This window comes from Saccostrea echinata, unplaced genomic scaffold, assembly GCF_033153115.1.
Source record: "Saccostrea echinata isolate AGI-Se365-2 ecotype Australia unplaced genomic scaffold, CSIRO_AGI_Sech_v1 ptg000001l, whole genome shotgun sequence".
NCBI lineage: Eukaryota > Metazoa > Mollusca > Bivalvia > Ostreida > Ostreidae > Saccostrea > Saccostrea echinata.
Genome location: NW_026889750.1, coordinates 49,182,735 through 49,206,148, shown reverse-complemented (window position 1 = coordinate 49,206,148; position 23,414 = coordinate 49,182,735). Strand labels below are relative to the sequence as shown.

At 34.0% G+C, this 23,414-nt stretch overlaps 2 protein-coding genes across 2 annotated transcripts; one reads left to right on the top strand and one right to left on the bottom strand.

Moving 5' to 3' along the window:
- The first annotated feature begins 13,795 nt into the window (after positions 1-13,795).
- On the top strand, positions 13,796-16,393 carry LOC133180395 (zinc finger protein with KRAB and SCAN domains 8-like). Its single transcript, XM_061314933.1, has 2 exons — positions 13,796-15,587; positions 15,893-16,393. The coding sequence occupies exons 1-2, from the start codon at positions 13,812-13,814 to the stop codon at positions 16,181-16,183; spliced, it is 2,067 nt and encodes a 688-aa protein (XP_061170917.1). The 5' UTR covers positions 13,796-13,811; the 3' UTR covers positions 16,184-16,393.
- Positions 16,394-18,056: 1,663 nt separating this feature from the next.
- Positions 18,057-23,315, bottom strand: LOC133180386 (leucine carboxyl methyltransferase 1-like). Its single transcript, XM_061314927.1, has 6 exons — positions 23,019-23,315; positions 22,560-22,743; positions 20,929-21,170; positions 20,472-20,581; positions 20,174-20,257; positions 18,057-18,392 (listed from the first exon to the last, which is right to left on the bottom strand). The coding sequence occupies exons 1-6, from the start codon at positions 23,217-23,219 to the stop codon at positions 18,269-18,271; spliced, it is 945 nt and encodes a 314-aa protein (XP_061170911.1). The 5' UTR covers positions 23,220-23,315; the 3' UTR covers positions 18,057-18,268.
- Between the last annotated feature and the right edge of the window lie 99 nt (positions 23,316-23,414).

Below are 23,414 nucleotides of genomic sequence, written 5' to 3'. Positions count from 1 at the left end.
TTAATGGTTGCTGTTAGGGCTTTCATATTTCACAGGTATATTCTTCAAGACAAGACCTTACTTTGGGTACCAAGATATTTGATTTGCATTTGAGAAAGTTTAACCTTCTCTGTAAGTTGCCATACGAGGGCATCAGTGTTTCACAAACACATCTTGTTTTCTGCACTTGTTGGTACATTTGTAACAGAGACATGTTTGTGCCTACAAATAGATTTAATTCTTGTTCTTTGTCATGACAGTCCAGTGTTTTGCCAATTGAGCTTAAGGGTTAACCCACTAGCCAAAGCTAATAGGATGCTATGTATCTTATACTATCACACATTTAGCTATTTTTAGAGAATTTTTAGCTCATTGTTCTTGCCATAGGCTAATGCGAGAATCTGTCTAAATTAAGCTCTTCATATATCCTCTGTAGATAAGTTGAAACATCCTTGATAAATTCGTTTTAGGAGACCATCAACTTTGCAACAAAGCAGTTATAGATGAAGAACAAGATGTGTTTGTGAAACACTGATGCCCCCATATGGCCGCTTATGGCAAAGGTTAAAGTTTCTCAAATGCAAGTCAAACTCCAGGTCAAGAGATCAAAAATGTTGGTACCCAAATAAGGTCTTGTCTCAAGGAATATGCTTGTGAAATATGAAAGCCCTAGCACCAACTGTTGAAAAGTTATGGCGAAGGTTAAAGTATTTAAGTAAGTAAAACGTCAAAGTCAAGGTTAAATGGTGCCCAAGGGAAGGTCTTGTCACAAGTGATACACATGTTCAGAAATGTGAAAGCCCTAGAACCAAACTTTCAAATGTTATGGCCAAGGTTAAAGTTTTCCAAAGTAGGTCTAACTCCAAGGTCAAAGGGTCAAAGTTTTTGTTATCCAAAGGAAGATCTTGTCACAAGGAATGCACATGTGAAGCATGAAAGCCCTAGCACCAACTGTTTAAAAGTTATGGCCAAGGTTAAAGTTTTCCAAAAATAAAGTAGGTCAAACTCTAAATCAAGGTCAAAAGGTCAAAGTTGTTGGTATCCAAGGGAAGGTCTTTTCAAAAGGCATACACATGTGAAGTATGAAAGCCCTAACTCTAACTGTTCAAAAGTTATGACCAAGGTTAAAGTTTTTTCAAAAGTAGGTCAAACTCCAAGGTCAAAGTTAAAGGGTCAAAGTTGTTGGTATCCAAAGAAAGGTCTTATCACAATAAATACACATGTAAAGTTTGAAAGCCCAAGCACTAATTGTTCAAAAGTTATGGCTAAGGTTAAAGTCTCATAAAATTTTGCAAAAATGGGTCAAACTCCAAGGTCAAGGTCAAATATGATGTTGGTAGTTAAGAAAGGTCTTGACACAAGGAATACACATGTGAAATATGAAAGCCATATCTCCAATCAATCAAAAGTTATGGGGAAGGATTTTTTTTCAAAATTAAAGTAGGTGAAACTCCGAGGTCAAAAGGTCAAAATTGTTGGTATCCAAAGGAAGGTCTTGTCACAAGGAATACACAAGTGAAGTATGAAAGCCATAGCACCAACTGGTCAAAAGTTATGGCCAAGGTTAAAGTTTTTTTCAAAAGTAGGTCAAACTCAAAGGTCAAGGTTTATGGGTCAAAGATGTTGGTATCCAAAGAAAGATCTTATCACAAGGATTACACATGTGAAGTTTGAAAGCCCAAGCACCAACTGTTCAAAAGTTATGGCCAAGGTTAAAGTCTCATAAAATTGTGCAAAACTGGGTCAAACTCCAAAGTCAAGGTCAAAAGGTCAAATATGATGGTATCTAAAGAAAGGTCTTGTCACAAGGAATACACATGTGAAATATGAAAACCATAGCTCCAACCAATCAAAAGTTATGGGCAAGGTTAAAGTTTTGCGGACAAACAGACAGACAGACGGATGGACAGGGCAAAAACTATATGCCCCCGAATCTTCGATTACGGGGGCATAAAATGAAGGACCATGGCCTTTTTTAAAGGGAGAAAAGCTGATGGTTGGGTGGGGTCTCAAGAAACATTTGGGCTTGAAAAAAAAGTCTCAAGTGAAAGCTTTATCATTGATATTAAATTCATTTGTATACTGTAAAATATGAAGATAACGAACAGTATTCAGTCTCGAAAGTCCAATGAAACAATACAAATTTGAAGCAGAGCAAACCAAGGACCTTAAAATTTAGAGGTGGGATCAGGTGCCATGGAGGAGAGAATATCCCCTGCCAACCTGTCACATCTGCCATGTGCTCCTTGTCATATTAAAAAAAACGGAAAAATCCGTAGACAGTTCTGAATATAAAAAATGGCCTAACAATTAGTATGAAAAACGTCAGTCAGAATTTGACTCCGTGTTACCGGTAGGTTGTATGTGCTGACAAGGACATTGTATCGACCATCATATCGACATAAAAAAAAAATATGAATTCAAACGAGACTGTTGATATCCTTGTTTCATCAACTTGTTTGTCAATAGCATGCTCTTGCATATCGAATCAACTGAGAGACATAAACCCCATATGCAGATGATAAGGGAGTAAGGGAAGTTGACGACTGAAAAGTTGAAGTCATCACGTTTATCATAAAGCTTTGTTGTTAAGTTACCATTAATGTCTTTTTCTAGTAAAATATCTAAATATATGAAACAGATGTGTCAGACTCTGTGGTATCTTTTATTTCAAGCTCACTGGGATATATCGAGTCGACATATGAATGGTTTCAAAGTAACTATTGTTAATAGATAATACGTAATTCGATATATTGAAATATTGAGTTGAAGGTCACAACAAATGTTTTCTTCTTCTCATGTAGAAGTTTTTTTTTAAATAATTCTGCTTCATATGAATACAAAAATAGGTCTGTTAATAACAGGGCGCAATTGGTACCCAACAGATTGTTGGAAGACCTGATCTCCAAAAACTACATAGATATTGTCAATCAGAAACTCGAGCATCTTTTTAAAATGAACTTCCGAGTACTTGTGTGTACATTCATAATGCTTTTTAACAAAATAATTTTGCAAATGACCAATGACAAGGTAAGTATATTTACGAGTTCCATTTTTATTGAAAAAGCAGCTGTCTATGATGTCAAACGCGAAAAGCCTGGACTTCAATTTACCGTGGAAAATGGTTGCATAAAGTATTGAAAAGTTGTACGTACGTACTACATGTATATGTACGGTTTGACTTAATTTTGTGATTTCAAACCGTGGAGAAATATTGAATGACAAGGTATTTAAATTAAAGAGTTCCATTTTTAATGAAAAAGTGTCTGTTTATGATGTCAAAAAGTCTGGACTTCAGTTTATCGTTTGGAATGGTTGTATAAAGTGTTGAAAAGTCGTACGTTTTGATGTTATTGATTTTGATAAGAATGTGTGATTTCAAATTTTCTAAAAGTTCCATGGGGATTTTAAGTATCCACATCTGATTTACACCACTTCTCGAATATACTGTTGTACAGTACTCCTGATGTTTCTCCTTCATTACAGTAAATATTTCAGTGAGGGGTAAAGAAAGAGGCTAGGTAGAACATTTACTGGAACCCGCCATGTATCTTTGTTTGTAAGGATTTTATGAAGTTTAGGAATCCAGTAAAGGTTTGGTAATTCATATTCATTTTGATTGTTAGGAATATTAAAAATTTCTAAAACGGACATATGATTTTGAAGAACTTCCTCCTTTTTAGAAAGTGAGCTGTGGGTGCATGGATGTTGGGATTTCCACCCGTAGAATTAAATCCTAGTTCCTCTAAAATACAATTCAAATAATGAGCCTTACAAACAAAGACAATGTTGTTATCAGCTTTGTCAGCTGGGACCAGTACATACTGATCGTGTAATCTATCTAATTCCTTTTTCACTTCTAAATTATTAAAGACAGAAGGATAAATAGTTTTCATACACTCCCTCAATCGCTTAATTAATTTGAGATTTCAACATGGCATACTCCCAAATAATAGGAGACTACAGGTATACCCCCCCCCCCCTTGAAACAGAACAGGTTTTGGTCTGTCAATTAAGCTTTTCTAGAGCGCAAAGCTGCTATTATTTCAACATAAATCATACTTACTTTTTCATACCTACTGAAGTTTTTTTTTTCATCAAAATTGTGATTTTATAAGATATTTTGTTTACTACTAGAAGCAATATCAACTAAGCAATTACTTTTTTAGTGAATTGATGCAATCTTTGAATCAACAGTATCATTTACTTAAAAGAAGAACGGACACTCTGACGTGAGATACATTTGTTAAAATATGGTAAATTAAATAATAAACGATGAAAAATTATTAAGGTCAAGATCTAGTAAATGAAAGGTACCTACAGATTTCTCAAATTTGAGAAATAAATTCCTTTACTGGTGCTTTATAACTTTAGCTTGGTCAGATAAGGTGTTTCGGGGCATAATTTGTAGATGAACAAGACGAAAAATCATGTTTTAAACTGTCATTTTCAATTGAAAATTAAGAAAACTAGTCATGAATACGGGAGTTTTTTTCCATATCAGACAAAGAAATGCATCCAGATTGCCTACAGTCTCTCAGAAAACGATAATTTGTATGTTATTGACCTCTTCTTTAAAATAATATTAAATTGGATATAGGTATCGGGATTACTTTTCACATGATTTCAAATTGAATTCTATGAAAGTACTTTATTTTCTACAAAATTCTACTAGAGCCGTAAAGTACGGGAAAAAGAAAGTTAAAATTGATTATGACGTCATAATGGATCTAGCACCGAAAAGTTAGTCTGAAGTCATTTACTAGATCTTGACCTTAATACCTCTCTTTTTATGAACGAAATGTGATTGTGATGTCATAGCTATTTGACTTACTTGACGTCATAATCATCACCATAAACAAAGAAACTAAGCAGAAAGAAAGGTCAGTCTGTGAATTACAGCTTTGTAATATTTGCTTAATTTTCTGAGTTACAACTGTCTGTGATAGGTGAAAACTATTTTATAATTTATTTTGTAGATATATTTATAATGGACTACAGTGAAATACTGGATTTTAGTGACAAGGGAGTAAGTACAGCTTTAGTTTATCCTTGATATCACTTCAGTATTATCGCTTTATTTTTCTATTTTTTCCTGAAAAACTAAAAACGTGCTTTGTGCATAAATTACGGTCTATGTTATTTATTTATTCATTTATATATTTTTTTGTCTTATTTCAGGAAACCAAACTGGAAATTTTAAAATTTTCTTATAATTGGGCTGAGGAAGTAGAGAGACAAGAAAGACTGGAGGTATACTTAACATATTTATTGGTGATAATTTCTGACCATTATGTAGCCTTACTATATTTATGACGTATTGCTCATGGGATGTTATGATATATAATAAAAATTATATAAAACGTAGTTCACTTGACATGTTATGTTTATCCTGCTTCGAAAAACACTTGAACACGTAAGCATAATTCATCAGGAATACAGAATACATTATATTGTTGTCGTTTATTTGAATGACGACAATGCATTAAAGACCCTAGAACAAAATACAAAATGTATGCATTATATTTCCGGAAGTTTTGATTAGACATGACATCGTCCGAGGTTTATTATTTCACTAATGGAAAATGCACGTAAACAAACACTGTAGTTTGGAAGTAATTTATCTGAGATCTGTGTGTGTGTGTGTGTGTGGGGGGGGGGGGGGGGAGTAACCAATATCTAAAGGAAAATTTACTATAGCAAAATAATATACTCAGAAAAAGTAGGGGGAGTCCCCCTAGCCCCCTGTGTTCTACGGGCCTGATTTAATTTATGACATACATATTAAACTTCTCTCAAACAATTTTATATCGGATTAACAAGGAAGCAAAAATTGTATTAATAATAGCTTAGAGAATTAATTTGCATTATACATGTAATCACTTCTCCCATTCTTTTTTAAGTTTTGTATTCAATTATTTGTTCAAGGCAATTGAGTTAGAAGAAAAAGAAAGAATGAAGATTTGGCGAGCCATTATGAGCAAAGTTCACCATGAAATGATGGTAAGTTAAAAAAAAAAAGAATAGCATGGTTATATCTCTGATGTCTCAACACTGGATGAAAGAAATGAGTTATTTATAATGTTGGGGATGCATATATATAATTTATATATATTTAAAAATGATAAGGATAACCCCCTCTCCTTGCAATCTTAATTAGTCCAAACATAACACGGGCTATTCCTGGAATTAACTGAATTATCAATTGATCAGAATTATGAATAACTAATTATATACAAATTTCATGTACAAAAAATGTAACAAATATATACATCTGTACTTATTCTAGAAGACAATAAAGAAAAAGTCAAAGGAAATGCGAAAAATACAATCCGACATAATGCGAAAGATTGAGATAAAGGAAGCTGTCCATAGAGAGCTTAAGGTACGTAGTACTCAATAATTAATATACAATGTACACTTGATAAGCATTAAATTTAAAGAGTGTAATTTTAAATGTAAAATATATACATACTCATTTTAGAACACAGCTCTCAGAAAGATAACCAAGATACGACAAATTCAGTCCGACATGATGCGAAAGAGTGAGATATGGAAGCTGTCCATAGAGAGCTCAAGGTACGTACACGTAGTGCTCAATAATAAATGTACATTAAATAAGCATTAAATTAAAAGCATGTAACTTGGAAATGCAACAGTTATATACTTATTCTAGGAGACAGTCATCAGAAAGTTAACCGAGATGCGACAAATTCAGTCCGACATGATGAGAAAGATTGAGATAATGGAAGCTGTCCATAGAGAGCTTAAGGTACGTAGTACTCAATAATTAATATACACTTGATAAACATTAAATTAAAATAATATCATTTCAAATGTAAAAATATTTGTACTTATTTAAGGTCACAGTCAACAGAAAGTTAACCGAGATACGACAAATTCAGTGTAACATGATGAGAAAGAGTGAGATAATGGATGCTGTCCATAGAGAGCCCAGGGTACGCAGTACTCAATAATCAATGTACATTTAATGAGCAGTAAATCAAAAGCATGAAACTTTAAAATACAACAATAATATACTTAATTTAGGACAAAGTCACCAAAAAGTCAAGCGAATTGCGACAAATTCAGGGTAACATGATGCGAAAGAGTGAGATAATGGATGGTGTACATAGAGAGCTCAGGGTAAGTAGAACTCACTTTATTTAATTATCAATATTACTCTATGAGTTACTTCTGATACCAATATAAACCAATTTTTTCACTAAAAACTGTTTTTATTATCATTACCTCTTATTCATTGTTGTATTTTAAAGGCTCTTTGGTTAGAGGAAGCTCAAAGACTTGATATTATGAGCAAAGTTCGGCAGGAATTAATGGTGAGTAAAACATCCTTTCACATCATAGAGCTGCTGATTCCGATGATTTTTTTTTTCGGAAAAAGTACTAAGCAATGCTAAGATATTTCTATGATGTCAAAACGATTTGGTTTTCAACTAAATATCACCTTGTTTGATAATGTAGAAAACAGTAGTCGAAAGGACCAATTATATGACCCAAATTCGAGCAGATACGGCCAGAAAACTAAACATGATGGAAGCAGTTGACAGAGAGCTTGCTGTAAGTACACGTACACTAGACTTGTACTTGTGCATATAAGTTTTGTTCTCATGTGATATACACATAATGTGTACGAATATTCTACTGATGTTAACATTTTTTTTCATTTTACTTTTATTTTTTTTTTGGATAGTGGAGAAGAAGAAACAGTATCGCCTCATTAAGGTATGGTTTGATATTGATGTTTTGTAATTTGAAAGGTTAAATGCTCGGTGTCTTTACTGAAACTGATTAAATAGCAGTAAATTTATTTTAGACTAAGGTAATATTAATTAAGGGAAATATTTCTAAAAAGGAATTAGAGTCTGAAGATTTTTTTTTAAAATTATCCACATGAATCAGGCGAATTCCTTTTCTCTCTCCAGGAATATGTCAAAGAAATTATAATTACAGCAAATGAAAAGCTGCAAAAGGAAATTGCAAGAGTGAGTATGTCCTTAAAACCCATTATGCCCTTGGCTACTAACACTCTAAATAATAATTTAAAATTTCATTTTTGAGATATTGCTTTGTGTATGCTTCATACACACACCCTCACACCCTTACACACACAACAGAGAGAGAGAGAGAGAGAGAGATGTTAAACATGAATTTTAACCAGATGTATTGTGAAATAAGGTTTTGTGGGTTTCAGTTCTTGTGCATTTATTTCATGGGTATTACATGCACATTTATGACCTTAACTATATTGAAATTTATAATAGTTAAATATGATATCCTTCATACTGAGATGATTCGCCCACGAAAATACGTCCCAACGAACCAGTACTACTAAATTGGATGCTAGGAATTTAAATCATTCTACTGTAGTTTATATTTTTTCCATCTAGGAATACATCACTAAGATGATAAAAATGGCGAAAGAAAAGCTTCAGAAAGAATTCGAGAAAAATTCAAAAGTAAGTTTGTTATCAACTCTTGCAAATGTTTATAATTCATTGTCTGCTTTTACCTGACTGCTTGACGAAAATATTTCTTTTTTTTAGGACACAAGTTCCGAATTGAAACCACACCAAGGCCAACAAGAAACCCAAGAGACATCAAAGGTAAATTGTATGAATGCTTTAAAGATACATGTACAGTTTATTTGAATTAGCTTTCATGTGTTTTTTTTTTCCTTTGTTTAAACTTCCTTGTTAATTTCATATTTAAAGAATTTCAAGTGTGAAGGACGGATGAAAGCTACAGATTATGATTATGATGAAACGTTTGTTCCACGAAAGCTGTTCTTATTTAATGTTGATTCCTTCAGAGACAGTCCACAGGTAAATACCATTTAATTTATTTTTTTTCATCCCCTGAGAGAGACGACACTCAACATATATTTACTTTACTTTTTTCTCTAGGATTTTAACAAATAAATTGCTATTCCATCTTTTTCAGAGTGACGTGCCAAATGAAATCATGTCAATTCCTAACCATTGCTCGAGCATGCGCAGGGAGGATAATCAGGATTATGTTACAGAAAAGGCTCGTTGTGCAGAAAAGGTATCTTTATAATTGACATTGACGAAAGAATTGTAAATTTGTTTTCAAAACTCTTTTATTAGATATAACTGTCTTTTCATAAACACATTCATTTTTTTCCCCTTTTATTTAAAACAGTTTTGATTTTTTTCTTCAGGAATTCATTCCAACAAAGAGAAGAGGCCTCAAAACTCGCATTTTAAAGTTTTTTGGACTTAAATGAAATGATATGAATATGAGAGATTTCTAGTCATTTTTTTATTTGTTTTAGAGTTGGAACTTGATCTGTGAAATATTTTGATATATTTAGAATTGAAATATCACAAATAGAATATATATCGAAAATTTTGTTTGTTGTTGTTTTTATCGTAAGAGAATCAGTCACCAAAGTCTGTTGGAGATGAGTTATTAGATCTATTTAATTATATTATACTATAGGCATGTAAGTAAAATCGCAAAAAGATGTTTGAATTCCCAATATTATGAATTTAGAGAAGAAATATATACTCTATCTACTTGTCCAGCAAAATTAACTGCATATCTCCGCGGCAACAACATAAAGAATTTTTACAGAGTTTCCAGATAGTTTCCTTTCGAATTTTATTAAATAAATAATATTTTTTATATGATTAATTATTTATTATATTTTAAATAAATTATATTTGAAAAGTAGTATACTGAAGAGGAAGAAATTCCTCAGTGGTCTTCTACTACTTATTGATTTTGAAAAAGCCTTTGATACTGTTTCATGGAATTTTATACATAAGACCTTAACTTATTTCAAGTTTGGACCTGACATTCACAAATGGATAAAATTATTTTATCATTACATTACTTCAGCTACTAATCAAGGTGGCAATCTCTCAGCATTCCTTCAATATCCAAAGAGGCTGTAGACAAGGTGATCCTTTATCACCGTATATTTTTCTACTTTGTGCAGAAATTCTAGCTATACAAATAAGAGAAAATAAAAGGATTAAAGGAATTACTGTATGTAATAATGAAAAGAAAATTTCGCAACTAGCTGATGATCCCTCAATTATCCTTGATTGTAACAAGGAATCACTTTCAGAAACAATTAAAGTATTACAACATTTCTCTGAAATATCTGGACTAAGAGTTAATTTTTCGAAAACTAATACAGTATGGATTGGATCCAAAAAATACCATCAAGATATATCCTTTCTAGAGATTTTAATCTGAAGTGGGGGACTAACAAATTCACATTACTTGGAATTTATTTTGATGTAGAACTTATGTAAAAATTACTGTTATCAACACTTTGGTTTTGCCTCCTTTAAGTCATATTTTTATGGCAATTCCAGATGACAACTTTTATAAAGAATGGATAAACTGTTCTTTTCCTTCTTGTGGAACCACTCTCAACATAGAATAAAAAAGGATGTAATTGTTAAAAAAATATCAAGCTGGGGGATAAAAGATGATAAATGTAAAGACTTTTATATCTTCTTTAAAATTATTTTGGATGAGAAAACTTTTATTGTCAAATAGAGGCCTGCATGATTTTATACCAAATCTAGATCTAAATAAAGTTACAACGTGCGGAAGTGAATATATCAAAAATATAAAGAAATCACTGAAAAACAAATTCTGGGTTGATGTATTTGATTCATGGATTGAGCTACATCATAAACAAAACCCAACTACAGTAACAGCAAACACTCCACTATTTTACAATCCCGACATTCTTGTGGGGGGGGGGAAGTAATTTTTAATAAATCCATGTATCACTCTAATATCAGATACCTTAATGATCTTATTAATGAAGAAGGTTTGTTCCTGACTTATGAATCTGTTTGTGATATTTATCCTCAAGTGAAAATTAATTTTTTAGAAAACATGAGTGTTATAAGTGCTCTTAAGGCATGGATGAAAAAAGTTAATTTTGAAGAAAATGTTACTAAACCACAAAACCCTCTGGTTATGTCAAATATATATACCCTTCTAGAATGCAAAAAATCAAGACAATTTTATAGTACAGAACCTACTGGTAAAAGAAAGTGGAATGAAACATTTGAATTGAATGACAAAGAATGGAAAATGATTTTTAAATTGCCTTTTAAAGTTACAAATAATTGTAAACTGCAATGGCTTCAGTATCGAATTTTGAACAGAATTTTAGCTTCAAACACATATTTAAAATCAAAATCACAGAAAATAAGAATTGTACATTCTATCAGGTGGAAGAAGAAACAATTGAACATTTGCTTTGGGAGTGTGATAGTGTACAGCATTTTTAAAGAGAATTTGAAGATTACTTTGAAAATAAAACTAATCTTCAAATATCAATAACAAAAAATGATTTTATTTTTGGGTTCTTGGATAAAAAGAAAAAGATACCAAATAATCTTTTTCTATGGCTTAAATATTATATCTACACAATCAGGTGCACAGGGAAGACACTTAATGTAACTTCTGCGATATCGCTTATGAATACATTTTATGAAAGACAAAAATATATTGCTTATAATAAAGGTGAAAAGGATATGTTTGACACCTGCTGGAACTGTTGGAATCAATTATTTCAGTGACTCTTACAGATATATATATGTTTATATTTTATGAATGCATGCAACCCTTTTTTTTCTCCTCCTCCAACTCTTTCTCTCTCCTCTCTCTCTCTCTCTAAAATAAAAAAACCTATACCTTCTGTAAATTCTTTTAAACATATGTTGTATGAAATAGCAGAATGTGTAAAACAAAAATAAAGAATTATAAAAAAAAAAATATTTTAAAAAAATATTTTTTTTCTTATTTTTGCTCACCTGGGCTAAATGCTTAAATAAGTATTTCTTAAAAACTGATGAAAGTGTTCTACATAAAGTTACATCTCTATACAGTTTAAAACATGGCATATTTAAAGTGGTTGTTCACTTAGTAGGAATGAAAAAAAAACGATTTAACACAAAAGCTTTTCAAATGATTTTGACCAAATTCAGTTCTATCAATATTTAAAAAGAATAGGAGTTTTTTAAAGCACAGAAACAGCTCGTTCCTAGATCTATGATAATTACATTTTTCTTTTTAGCTCAAGTGAGCTTTTCTGATCAAAGAGTGTCCGGCGTCCGTCTGTCGTGTGTCGTCTGTAATTTTTTCACATTTTGACTTCTTCTCAAGAACCATTGGACTAGTTTCAACCAATCTTGCCACAAAGCATCCTTGGGTGATGGGAATTTAAGTTTGTTCACAGGAAGTGTCACGCTTTCTTTCAAGGGAAGATAATTAAGAAAATGTGATGGCATCATTTAAAAATCTTCTTCTGAAGAGCCACTGGGCAAGAAAAGATGAAACTTATGTGAAAGCTTTATTATATACTCTAAATACAAGTTTGTTCATATCATAACCCCCGGCATGCGCGGATCTAGAGGGGGTCGGGGGGGGGGGGCGGACCCCCCCCCTGGAATTTGCAGAGTTACAAAGTGAATATACTAAACCAACTAAAAGTGACCATGGACCCCCCACCCCCACCCCACCCCCACCCCCCAGAAAGCACGGACCCCCCCCCCCTCGAAAACGCGGATCTGTATTAAGTTGGTCTGAAAAGTCATAGGTATGAAGCTCTAGAAGTAAACGACTACAAGAAATTTCTTGGTTTGATTTTTTTATGACTGGGAAAAATTCCTGGATCCGCGCCTGCCCGGGGAAAGGAGCCACAAGAAGGGGTCAAAGTTTTACATACATAGTAATACAAAGGAAATGTCTTTAAAAAAAATTCTTCTCGAGAACAGCATAAGTCAAATTATTTTAGAAGTATCCTCAGGTAGTGTAGATTCAAGTTTGTTCCAATCATATGACCCTTGGGGGTAGGGCAGGGCCACAACAGGGGTCAAAATTTACCATAGGAATATATAGGAAATCTTCTCAAGAACAGCTAAGCCGTTAGAAGTCATATTAATACAGAAGTATCCTCAGGTAGTGTAGATACAAGTTTGTTCAAATCATGACTCCCGGGAGTAGGACGGGGCCACAACAGTTGGTCAAAGTTTAACATAGGAATATATGGGAAATGATTTTAAATATCTTCTTCTCAAGAACAACTAAGCCATTATTAGTCATATCTATACAGAAGCAACCTTTGGTATTGCAGAATCAAGTTTGTTCAAATTATGACCCCAATGGGTTAGGGGAGCACAACAGAGGGTCAAAGTTTTACGTAAGAATATATAGGAATCATCTTGAAAAAAAATTCTGCTCAAGAACAGCAAAGCCATGATTAGTCATATTATTATAGAAGCATCCTCAGGCAATGTAGATTCAATTTGTTCAAACTAAGGGTGGGTAGGGTGGGAACACAATGAGCGATCAGAGTTTTACATAGGAATACATAGGGGAAAAAATCTTTAAAATTCTTCTGCTCAAGAACAGCAAAGCCAGAATTAGTAATATTAATATGGAAGCATCCTGATATAGTGTAAATTAATCCCCCCCCCCTTCCCTTAAACTTTTCAATAATGGACTTATTTCTTCTTTTTCCTAGCCAATGCGTTCAGGTGAGCGATGTGGCACATTGACCTCTTGTTTCACCTCTGTAAAACAAACGACAAAGAAAAAAAACTCTATTCTGTTTTAAAAATTATTATAATATTCGTAAAATTACATTTCATAGCATAGAATTGCAAATACCGGTAAGACAGGCGTTTTCCATCGATGGATGTGTATTGAAATCGGGCTCGGTGTTCAATTTGCTCACTTACACTCGATTTCCGACTACTTTCCATTTGCCTGATTGTAATTGTAATTATGTAAACACTGAAATTTAGATCATGGAAGCTGACGGTATAGTAATATCTCTTCCCGTGGATTTCCTTCATGAGGCATTGAAATCCGGTTTTAAAAATATCCGATGGACCTGTCTTTTTAATACTCATTCCTGTGATATTGAAACGAGAGTGCAGAAGACAAATTCTCATGAAAGGACACTACGTTTGTCTGTAAATAAATCAGGAAAGCGATTCGACTTTTCGAATGCCTTGGAAATAAACATTACTGACATTCACATAAATGATCATCAAGTCAACAAACATCAAGGATGTCACATGAACATAGAGTTGTCAAATCTTTCAGGTTCTATTTCTCCAGATACCCCAAACCAGAATCTAAAGAGAAAGCGAGGTAGGCCAAGAAAGTCTGCTTCAGATGAAGGAAAACAGAACATTGTGCCACTGGAAACAGAAGGCAAGAGGTACAGTTTACGTGGAGTGAAGATTTCAGAGTCAATTATGAATGCAGAAAAGGGGATCGAGAGTAATGGAAATGGCAGAGACAGCAATGTGACCCTCTCATCAGCTCACAATCAGAGTGAAGACACAGTGGATGCTTTAGATCATACAGCTGTTGACACTGAAGACCTTAATGCCTTGAAAATATTTGAAAGTGAGGAGGATTTAAGATTAACTGCAAAGGGAAGTGTAAGCAGTGAATCTAAAATTGAAGACCTACACAATATCAATCAGAACAAATCAGTTGTTCAAGGATTTTCTGATCAACTTTCCAGTAAACCTTCAAAGTCTTGTGATTCAAGGAAGATTACAAACAAACTAACACATGAGAGCAATGAAAAAACACAAAATTATGTTGAAGGTCATAATGATTTTTCCAAGTCTAAACCTTATATCTGTCATAGATGTGAAAAGTCTTACAAGAATTTTCAAACCTTGAGAAATCATATCAGATATGTGCACAGAATAACAGGCCAACAAAATCACTGCAAACTTTGTCCTGCCAAGTTCAAACATTTATCCGTGTTAAAACAACACTGTGATGAAATCCATAGCAAGAAAATTAACTTTACATGTACAATATGCAAAAAGGACTTTGCTAGAAAGAATCAATACAACAGACACATGCTTTCTCATGGTGGTGATAAATCAAAACTTTTAAATTGTCCACACTGTGAGAAGGGATTTTGGTTTAGATACAACCTTACAAGACATATTGAATTAGTACATAAGCCATCTGCAGAGAACTTCCATTGTTCCTACTGTGGAAAGGGTTTCAATCTCAAGGCAGCCATGGTTTCTCATGTACAACATGTTCACTTTAATATTTTTCCATTCCAGTGCAGTGTTGATGGTTGTAAGATGGGGTTTTCTCGGCAGAAACTGCTTATGGAACACATGCAGCAGTCACATGCTGATGTAACGTATAAACCACCACAGTTATCCAGAGGAAGATACAAGTACGGTAGAAGTGATGAAGATTTGTTTTTCTGTTCTCACTGCAGAGTGAGCTTCTGTTACAAAGCCAAACTAGTTGAGCACATGCACTTTGCTCACAATGACTCCTTCCCTTACATCTGTGATCAATGTTCACAAGGATTTGTGGAGAAATCTTTCTTGTTACATCATCTCAAGTATGCCCACAACCAGAATATAGAGAACAAAGAAATCGAGCAAGCAAAAGAAACCGTAGAAGATATGGAAGAATTGACAGAGATAGAAAAAAGGGATGTCAATTGTAAGATTATAATGGTGGATGAGGCAGGAGAAGTCCTTCAGATCTGTCAACCAATTGCCAAAGACACGACTGCTACATTAGAGGTACCTCTTTATTAATTTATTAGTCATATTAATGCTATGCAGGGTTGTTCCTAAGACCTGGGGGCTGGTGATTTTCCCTGTCTATAATGATGTGATCCCCAATTATTTTGGTATGCCTCCTAAACTTCCCATTAGGAGAGGAACCCTGGATCCCTCTATATTTTTTAATGTCCCCTTCTATTTCAATTTTTAGGGACAAACCTGCTATGATATATTAATCAGTTTACCTCAGTTGGGCTCAAAGTATGCATTTATTATATATAGTTTAATATACAGTAATTGAATTTATTATGTTTACTTTTCAGATGCCAGGGACATTAACAAATACTGAAGAAACTGTCACTTTGTCATATTCCATGACATCTGATAATCAGGAGGGAACAGTACAGTATATAATTCAACCTGACTCTGATCAAACAGCAGTTATCCCACAGGAAATTGCAGACATTCTTCTGTCTGGTGGCCAAACAATAATCACTCATCAAGCCAACAAGGACTCAGAAACTAGTGACATCACACACGAAAGTGAACATGATGACATCACTGACTCGGCAGACAGTACAGACTTTGTTGTTGTAAGTGATCAGATAGAATGAGTCAATGAAAATTTTCAAACAAATGCTGCATCTACTGATGAAAAACAAAATGGAACTCGACACGATCCCAAGCAGTCTGGGTGCAACACAAGGAGCCTCTTGTATCACAGTGGACAACAGTAATATAGAATTGGAACAATATCAATAACAGTTAATGAATATTCATGATCCTGTTACATTATTTCAGTGAAATAAATTTGAGAAGTCTTATAGTTACTTTTTCTAGGTAGGTAGTCAATCTTCTGGAAGAAAGGAATACTTTTGTGTAAATTAATTAATAATTAATTTGGATCACCCTTTGCTAAGTTGAGAAGCTTTATAGAAGATATCACTGGTAGATATTTTCATTATTATCTCGCTCTCTCAGGTGACCTTTTGCTATCTGTTTTTATCTGTTGTCAGTATGTTGTGAGTTATCATTTGAACATTTTAAGCTTCTTCCTGAAAATGCTGAACCAATTTTGGCATATAGCATCTCTGGATGTAGGGGAAAATAAATTATTAATTTCATGGCCTGAGGGGTGGGACCAAAACCATCAAAATTAATGCAATCTTCAAATGTCTTCTTCACTGCTGGACATCAAGGAGTTAAGTTGTTGGTATAAATGTAATAAGCATTTAGCCCTCAACTAAAATTATGAAATTCATGGCCCAAGGGTCAGTGGTTCTGGTGTTAGGGTGGAGCTCTATTGGTCATATACTAAAAAATGCATCTCTATTGATCATATACTAAAAGTGCATAAGTTCTTTTAAAAACTTTTTTCCTCCCCCTGAATATATAGCAGACAGACAAAGTGCATAATTATTATGAGCAAGGGTGGTTCTTCCAAAGTTTTGAAATTTGTGGCCTTGTCAGGAGTTCTAGTGTTAAAGAGGGGTGGGGCTATATGGATCAAATAGTGAAAATGCATTAATTCTTTGAAAATCTCTCTGCTCCTGGGTGTTACTCAGACAAACGAAGTGTATGGTTATGTTGAGCAATGTTGCTTCTTCCTAAATTGTGAGTTTCATGGCCCCAGGATCAGAGATTCTAGAGTTAGGTGAGGTTTATTGATCATATAGTGAAAATGCATTAATTCTTTGAAAATCTTCTTATCTGGTCATGTGCATGGCGCAATGGTTAGAGTGTGAAGATAAGAAATGCCTGCCATATTGAATTTTTAAATTTTTGGCCTGAGAAACTATTAATTATTACAGGAATTTTTTGATAGATTTATACTTTCATGGTTTTTAATAGTCAGGTAGATGTATATAATATTATAGATGAATGAAAATGAAACAAAATCATATGTATGTACATTAAATTTTATTCAAAAACCAAGGGAAGCCAGTGGGGATCCTGCTGAGTTTATTATTTAAATACTGTGTGTTTTTGCTAAAGCACAATTGTCTTGTAACATTTGTTGATAGTAATAGAGTGTAAAATAGCACTGGTTGGGCAAGTTTCTGAGTTGTTACCAATCACCAGACTAACTATTTAGTTGATCCCTGATCATCCTATTTCTCTTGTTTTTAAACTTCAGTCTGTGTCATTATATATTCAATCCTTAACAGAGTTGTATTATACTCAGGTGACCATTAAGGCCCATGGGCCTCGTCATTAATAAAAAGGGGGAGGGGGATTAGTGCCAGTTCCTACTTGTTCCCAAAGTTATTTGAGAAATCCACCCAAAAAAACTGATCACTTAATGATTACAACAGATAACTTCCTTACATATGATCAAAATTTATGATAGAGACAAAGAATTCCTCAAAAAATTGAGATACATTGGACTATATAAGACCATCTGAAGATATACTGTTTAGAGTGTAATAAGTATGTACATCTGACATAAACTAAATACCATTTCATTTTAAAATAAAAAGAAAATCAAAACGGAGCAACAGTTTATTTTGCGACACATTAAAAGCAGCCATAAGTTAAAGTCATCAACAATTCCTGCATATAATCAGATACCACAACACAGCAGCCCGATATACATAAATCTGTATAAATAAGTAAACTGGCAGTTTGACATGAAGCTGTGTGGGATTTCATCAAGCAATGGTATAAACTTTGGGTACAGATAATTCCCTTGGTTAGGATCATGTGACATCAAGATCAGCCAATCCTAGGTTATTCGGGTCTTTCCAGGCCCACACTAAACAGTAATGGCCTAAAAGCTGCTCCAGAAGTTCTTTTTCATCCATGAATTCTAACTTCTCTATCCTGCAGAAAGAATGAGCAAATTTAAAGCTTTTAAATGAACCTGCTAAAGAAATACATGTACTTTCAATCTATCAGCTACAATTTTTAGCTCACCTGAGCCAAAGGCTCAAGTGAGCTTTTCTGATCGAAATTTGTCCGTTGTCTGTCATCGGCGTTGTTGTCGTAAACTTTTCACATTTTCTTCTCCTTCTCCAGAACCACTGGGCCAATTTCAACCAAACTTGGCACAGAGTATCCTTGGGTAAAGGGGATTCAAGTTTGTTCAAATGAAGGGCCACGCCTTTTTCCAAGGGTAGATAATTATGAATTCGTGAAAAATTAATGGCATCATTAAAAAATCTTCTTCTCAAGAACCACTGTGCTTGAAAATATAAAACTTATGTGGAAGCATCCTCAGGTAGTGTAGATTCAAGTTTGTTCAAATCATGACCCCTGGGGGTAGGGTGGGGCCACAATGGGTGATCAAAGTTTTACATAGGAATATATAGGAAAAATCTTTAAAAATCTTTTTCTCAAGAACAGCAAAGCCTTGATTGGTCATATTTATATGGTAGCATCCTCAGGTAGTGTACATTCAAATTTGTTCAAATCATGACCCCTGGGGGTAGGGTGGGGCCACAATGGGTGATCAAAATTTTACATAGGAACACATGGGGAAAATCTTTAAAAATCTTCTCAAGAACAGCAAAGCCATGATGGGTCATATTTATATGGAAGCATTCTTAGATAGTGTTAATTCTGGTTTGTTCAAATCATGACCCCTGGGGGTAGGGTGGGGCCATAATGGGTGATCAAAGATTTACATAGGAATACATAGGAAAATTCTTTAAAAATCTTCTTCTCAAGAACAGCAAAGCCACGACTGGTCATATTTAAATGGAAGCATCCTCAGGTAATGTAGATTCAAATTTGTTCATGACCCCACAGGAGAATAGAGGGGCCATAACAGGGGATCATAGTTATACAAAGGATATATCAATAAAAATGTTCTTCTTAAGAACAGCAAAGCTGTTATTTTGTCATATTAATTCAAAAGCATCCCTATGAAGAATAGATTCAAGTTAGTTCAAATCAACCCCCCCCCCCAAACCACTTTCAAATTTAAACTTTTCAACCTTTCAAGACTGAACTGATTTCTGCTTTTTTCTAGCCATAGTGCTCAGGTGAGCGATGTGGTCCCTGGGCCTCTTGTTCATTGATCATTGCATTTGTGAACAAGAGGCCCATGGCCCACAATGCTCACCTGAATAACTTTGGCCCAGCTGTTCTTCACCTGATTTCCCCCTTGTAATACCTATGTGGCCCAGCCCTACCATCCAGGGTCATGATTTGAACAATTTAAAATCTACACTACCCCAGGATGCTTCCACATAAGTTTCAGCTTTTCTGGCCCAGTGGTTCTTGAGAAGAAGATTTTTTAATGACCCCACCCTGTTTTTGGCTTTTCCTGATTATCTCCCCTTGGAAGGGGGCTTGGCCCTTTATTTTGACAATTTGAACTCCCCTTCACCCAAGGATGCTTTGTACCAATCTTGGTTAAAATTGAACCAATGGTTCTTGAGAAGAAGTTGAAAATGTGAAAAGTTTACAGACGGACGGACAGACGACAGACAACAGGTGATGAAAAAAGCTCAAATGAGCTTTCAACTCAGGTGAGCCAAAATAAGAGAAAAAAAATCTTAAAAGTAGTATATTTTTCCCAAAAGTTTTATCATTGTCTTCTTTTTTTCAGTGATTAACCTCCAAATATTAAAGTTATGTAAATTTTTCGTTTAACTGACCTATGAACATCTGCCTGTGGCAGACATTTGTAGATCTGTAGCATGTCCATAGCATCAGCTCCCTCCCAGCCAACATCTAGAAACCTGCAATCATATGAATAATTGGTTATTAAATGTTGGCAATATTATCAAATAATTTATTTAGGTTATAAATAACATATTTTGTTGATTAAAAAGCAGTCTCGGTAGACACCTGGGTCTATGAAAACTTTTTACATGAAATAATTCTGACCATTGAAGGAAAAAAACAACTGATTTAGTTGATTGGCTGTATTGACTTGGTAGAATGCAATCTCACCTGTGCCTTTGTGTCTCCAAACTTTTACAAGCCTCCACTCCTGCCAGAAAGCAATCTCGAGACTTCAAGTTTTCTATCATTATGTCACCAAATCGGTCTGCCATGTTCACCTATAACAGAATAGAAATCATTCGTTAGACCTTTAAAATTTTCTTTATATAAATCAATACTTACATTTCCAATGTTTTAACGAGAAATAAAAATAAAAATGCTGTTGAACTGGTCAGTGAGATGTTGGACCTGATGATTTTTAATCCCTTATGGCCTTGGACAAACGGTTTGGTTCTTATGATTTCTCTGCCAATACATGTACAAATAAATCTCTAGAACTCTGTGATAGCTAGTGTACATCATTGCTATTAAGTTTTGTGAAATGCTGTGAACAACTAAGAGATATTTAGCAGGTGCTTTCTAACAACTCACATAGCTGTACAAACAGTTATAAATCAATTCTGACCTGTTCATAATTTATAAACATGGCAGCAGGAAACTGGTCCGCAATCCATGTCAGCAATTCTTTAGTTTTGTTAAATTCGATATAAACTAGCACACACTCGGCCATAAACAGAGTTGGTAAAGTTTTATCTATTCCTGATTCCTGAAGTTTTTTCTCCACTTGTGACAAAACTGACAGATCAGCATCTACAAGATGGTAGTCACTCCCATGGATTTCTGACTTGCTTAATCTTATATCCCCATCTGAAAAAAAGGCAAACATTAAAAAAATTATTAAAAAAAAAATTTTTTAAAAAAGGCAAACATTAAAAATATTATTTAATAAGGCTTAGATAAATAAAATTGTGTGTTTTCGGTTCCCCGACCGACCCTAAAATATATGAGCCGACCCTAAAAAATTTATCCGCTGATATCTTTCCAGGAGTAAACTATTCCAGTTTCACTATGAGAAATCCTAATCTCGATGACTTCCGTGTTTCAGAAAATGCATATCCTATACACAATGATAAGAAATGTTTTGACAGCGATTTCCCTGGGGAAAAATGGTAGCGTGCTTACCAATAAAATATTAAAATAAAATAAAATGTTTTCCCTACCTACCTACCCTATTTTTTCTCAGGTTGGAATAGGAAACACACTATTTATTTATCTTGATCTAAAAATTATGAAATAAAACTTGGAGCCTGATGCACTGGGGAAGAATGACATTGCCAGGAATTGCCTGTTCGGTTACTGGGGAAGAGTGATGTTAAGCTGAGTGTGTATTTTGTAGAATATATGCTCATCTGCATCACCATCACCTGTTGTTTGTCTACCATAAAATAATGTTGGTGTTCTGTGATTGGAAAAAGGCTTGTGCAAATGTGTCATAATCCCATTGAAGCGAGACATGGAGCATGATACTCAAATCAACCATTCATGGTGCCAAAGTTTGCATTAAATTTTCTATAGAAGATAAGTCTTGGTGCTGTTCGTTGGAAATATTTTGCATACCATTTGCCTATTGTCATACTTTTGTCAAATAAAAATAGACTCCTTGTGAAAAATTATAAAGTAATTAATTTTAAAAAAATGCAGAGTGTTTTGTATATCATCTCTGTCATTTTATTAAGTTTTCTTAACGGCCCTTCAGAATAACATATGGCCCATTCATTTTCAAAATGGCCCATAAAATATTTTGACAGTTGTTCCATATAGTCCCATTGAACTTCATGGCCTTCCCAATCACTGTGGCTTTGTGTAAAAGTTTTTATAAGTTTTTGCAATTAGCACACGAAGTAACAAACAAACATTTAAATTTTTTGACCAGGAAAAATAGGTTTTCCTGGTGGAACTCTCTATATATTTCTGTATAATGTGAAAGAAAAAGATTATGTAATGAGAGGTGTTCAAATTAAAGCCCTCTTTGGAAATATAATAGTGCATACATTCAAACAATTACGTGTAGCAACTCTGTTAGCAGACGTAACATTATTTTAATTTCATTTATACTGAAACTACCATCATAACTTTTCAGTTCTTTCATACAAGCATGTTGAAAAGCCTACAAAGTTACAATTACTAAAAAGTATTAATGTAAATACTAGCTCACTTGAACCCTGAAAGCACTAATGTATCACTCTTTGCCGTTACCTTCTGAAGCAATAATTTGTAGAAGTGCTTCATGGCGTTTTATCTGGTTGACTTTCCTTGCTGTCACTGATTTAAAGTCTAGTTCAATGAAGGATTTAGGATACATATCCATATCTTTCAGCAACCAGTAGTTTGTATCTGACCCTGCACCAAAGTTGACAACTTGACAATTCCTATCTGTTAACTGAAAATAGAATAACTCCAAATTACCATAGGCACTCCCCAGCTTAATTGTTAAAAAATATATATCTACTATACTATAAACATAGGCACTCCCCAGCTTAATTGTTAAAAAATATATATCTACTATACTATAAACATAACCCTTGTTATGTTTATAGTATAGTAGATATATATTTTTTAACAATTAAGCTGGGGAGTGCCTATGCAAATTACGCTTAATTTAACACTCTTTTAACAAAACATGCAGATTTTAAACTTCATTTTTCTTTTACAAACTTTTAAGAACTTGTGCAACAGCGAGCGCATGGCAGTCACTCTGGCATAGTAACCCCTACTGATTTCAGGCGCATGTTTTGCGGAGCTTCTTGGTGTCATAAGAGAAATGTAGGGGTCCGCCCAATACTTCTTTTCTACTGCAAAGCGCTTACACTGCGCTGCATCATCATTTGTTAAAATGACACCGTCGTCACTAGCCATAATGTGGAAAGTGTGTTCAGTTTACTCTAACGAATGGCTCATTGCCCACCATGACAGTTTACATCTCACTAAATTCTCGCAATAGACGTGATGAAGAAAAAAGTTTTGAAACTAGAAAATATTCAATCAATTTAAAGGAAAAAGAATTATGGCGTAAATGAAGAAATCAGAATATTTTGTTTTACTATTAATTCT

Bases quoted from the DNA above. Each gene is read 5' to 3' on its own strand.
- LOC133180395 (XM_061314933.1), top strand. From the start codon at position 13,812: ATGGAAGCTGACGGTATAGTAATATCTCTTCCCGTGGATTTCCTTCAT. The intron at 15,588-15,892 runs GTACCTCTTTAT...TTTACTTTTCAG, and splicing joins ACACGACTGCTACATTAGAG to ATGCCAGGGACATTAACAAA.
- LOC133180386 (XM_061314927.1), bottom strand. From the start codon at position 23,219: ATGGCTAGTGACGACGGTGTCATTTTAACAAATGATGATGCAGCGCAG. The intron at 22,744-23,018 runs GTTTGTAAAAGA...TTCTATTTTCAG, and splicing joins TGTTGCACAAGTTCTTAAAA to TTAACAGATAGGAATTGTCA. The intron at 20,582-20,928 runs GTCAGAATTGAT...ATTCTGTTATAG, and splicing joins TGTTTATAAATTATGAACAG to GTGAACATGGCAGACCGATT.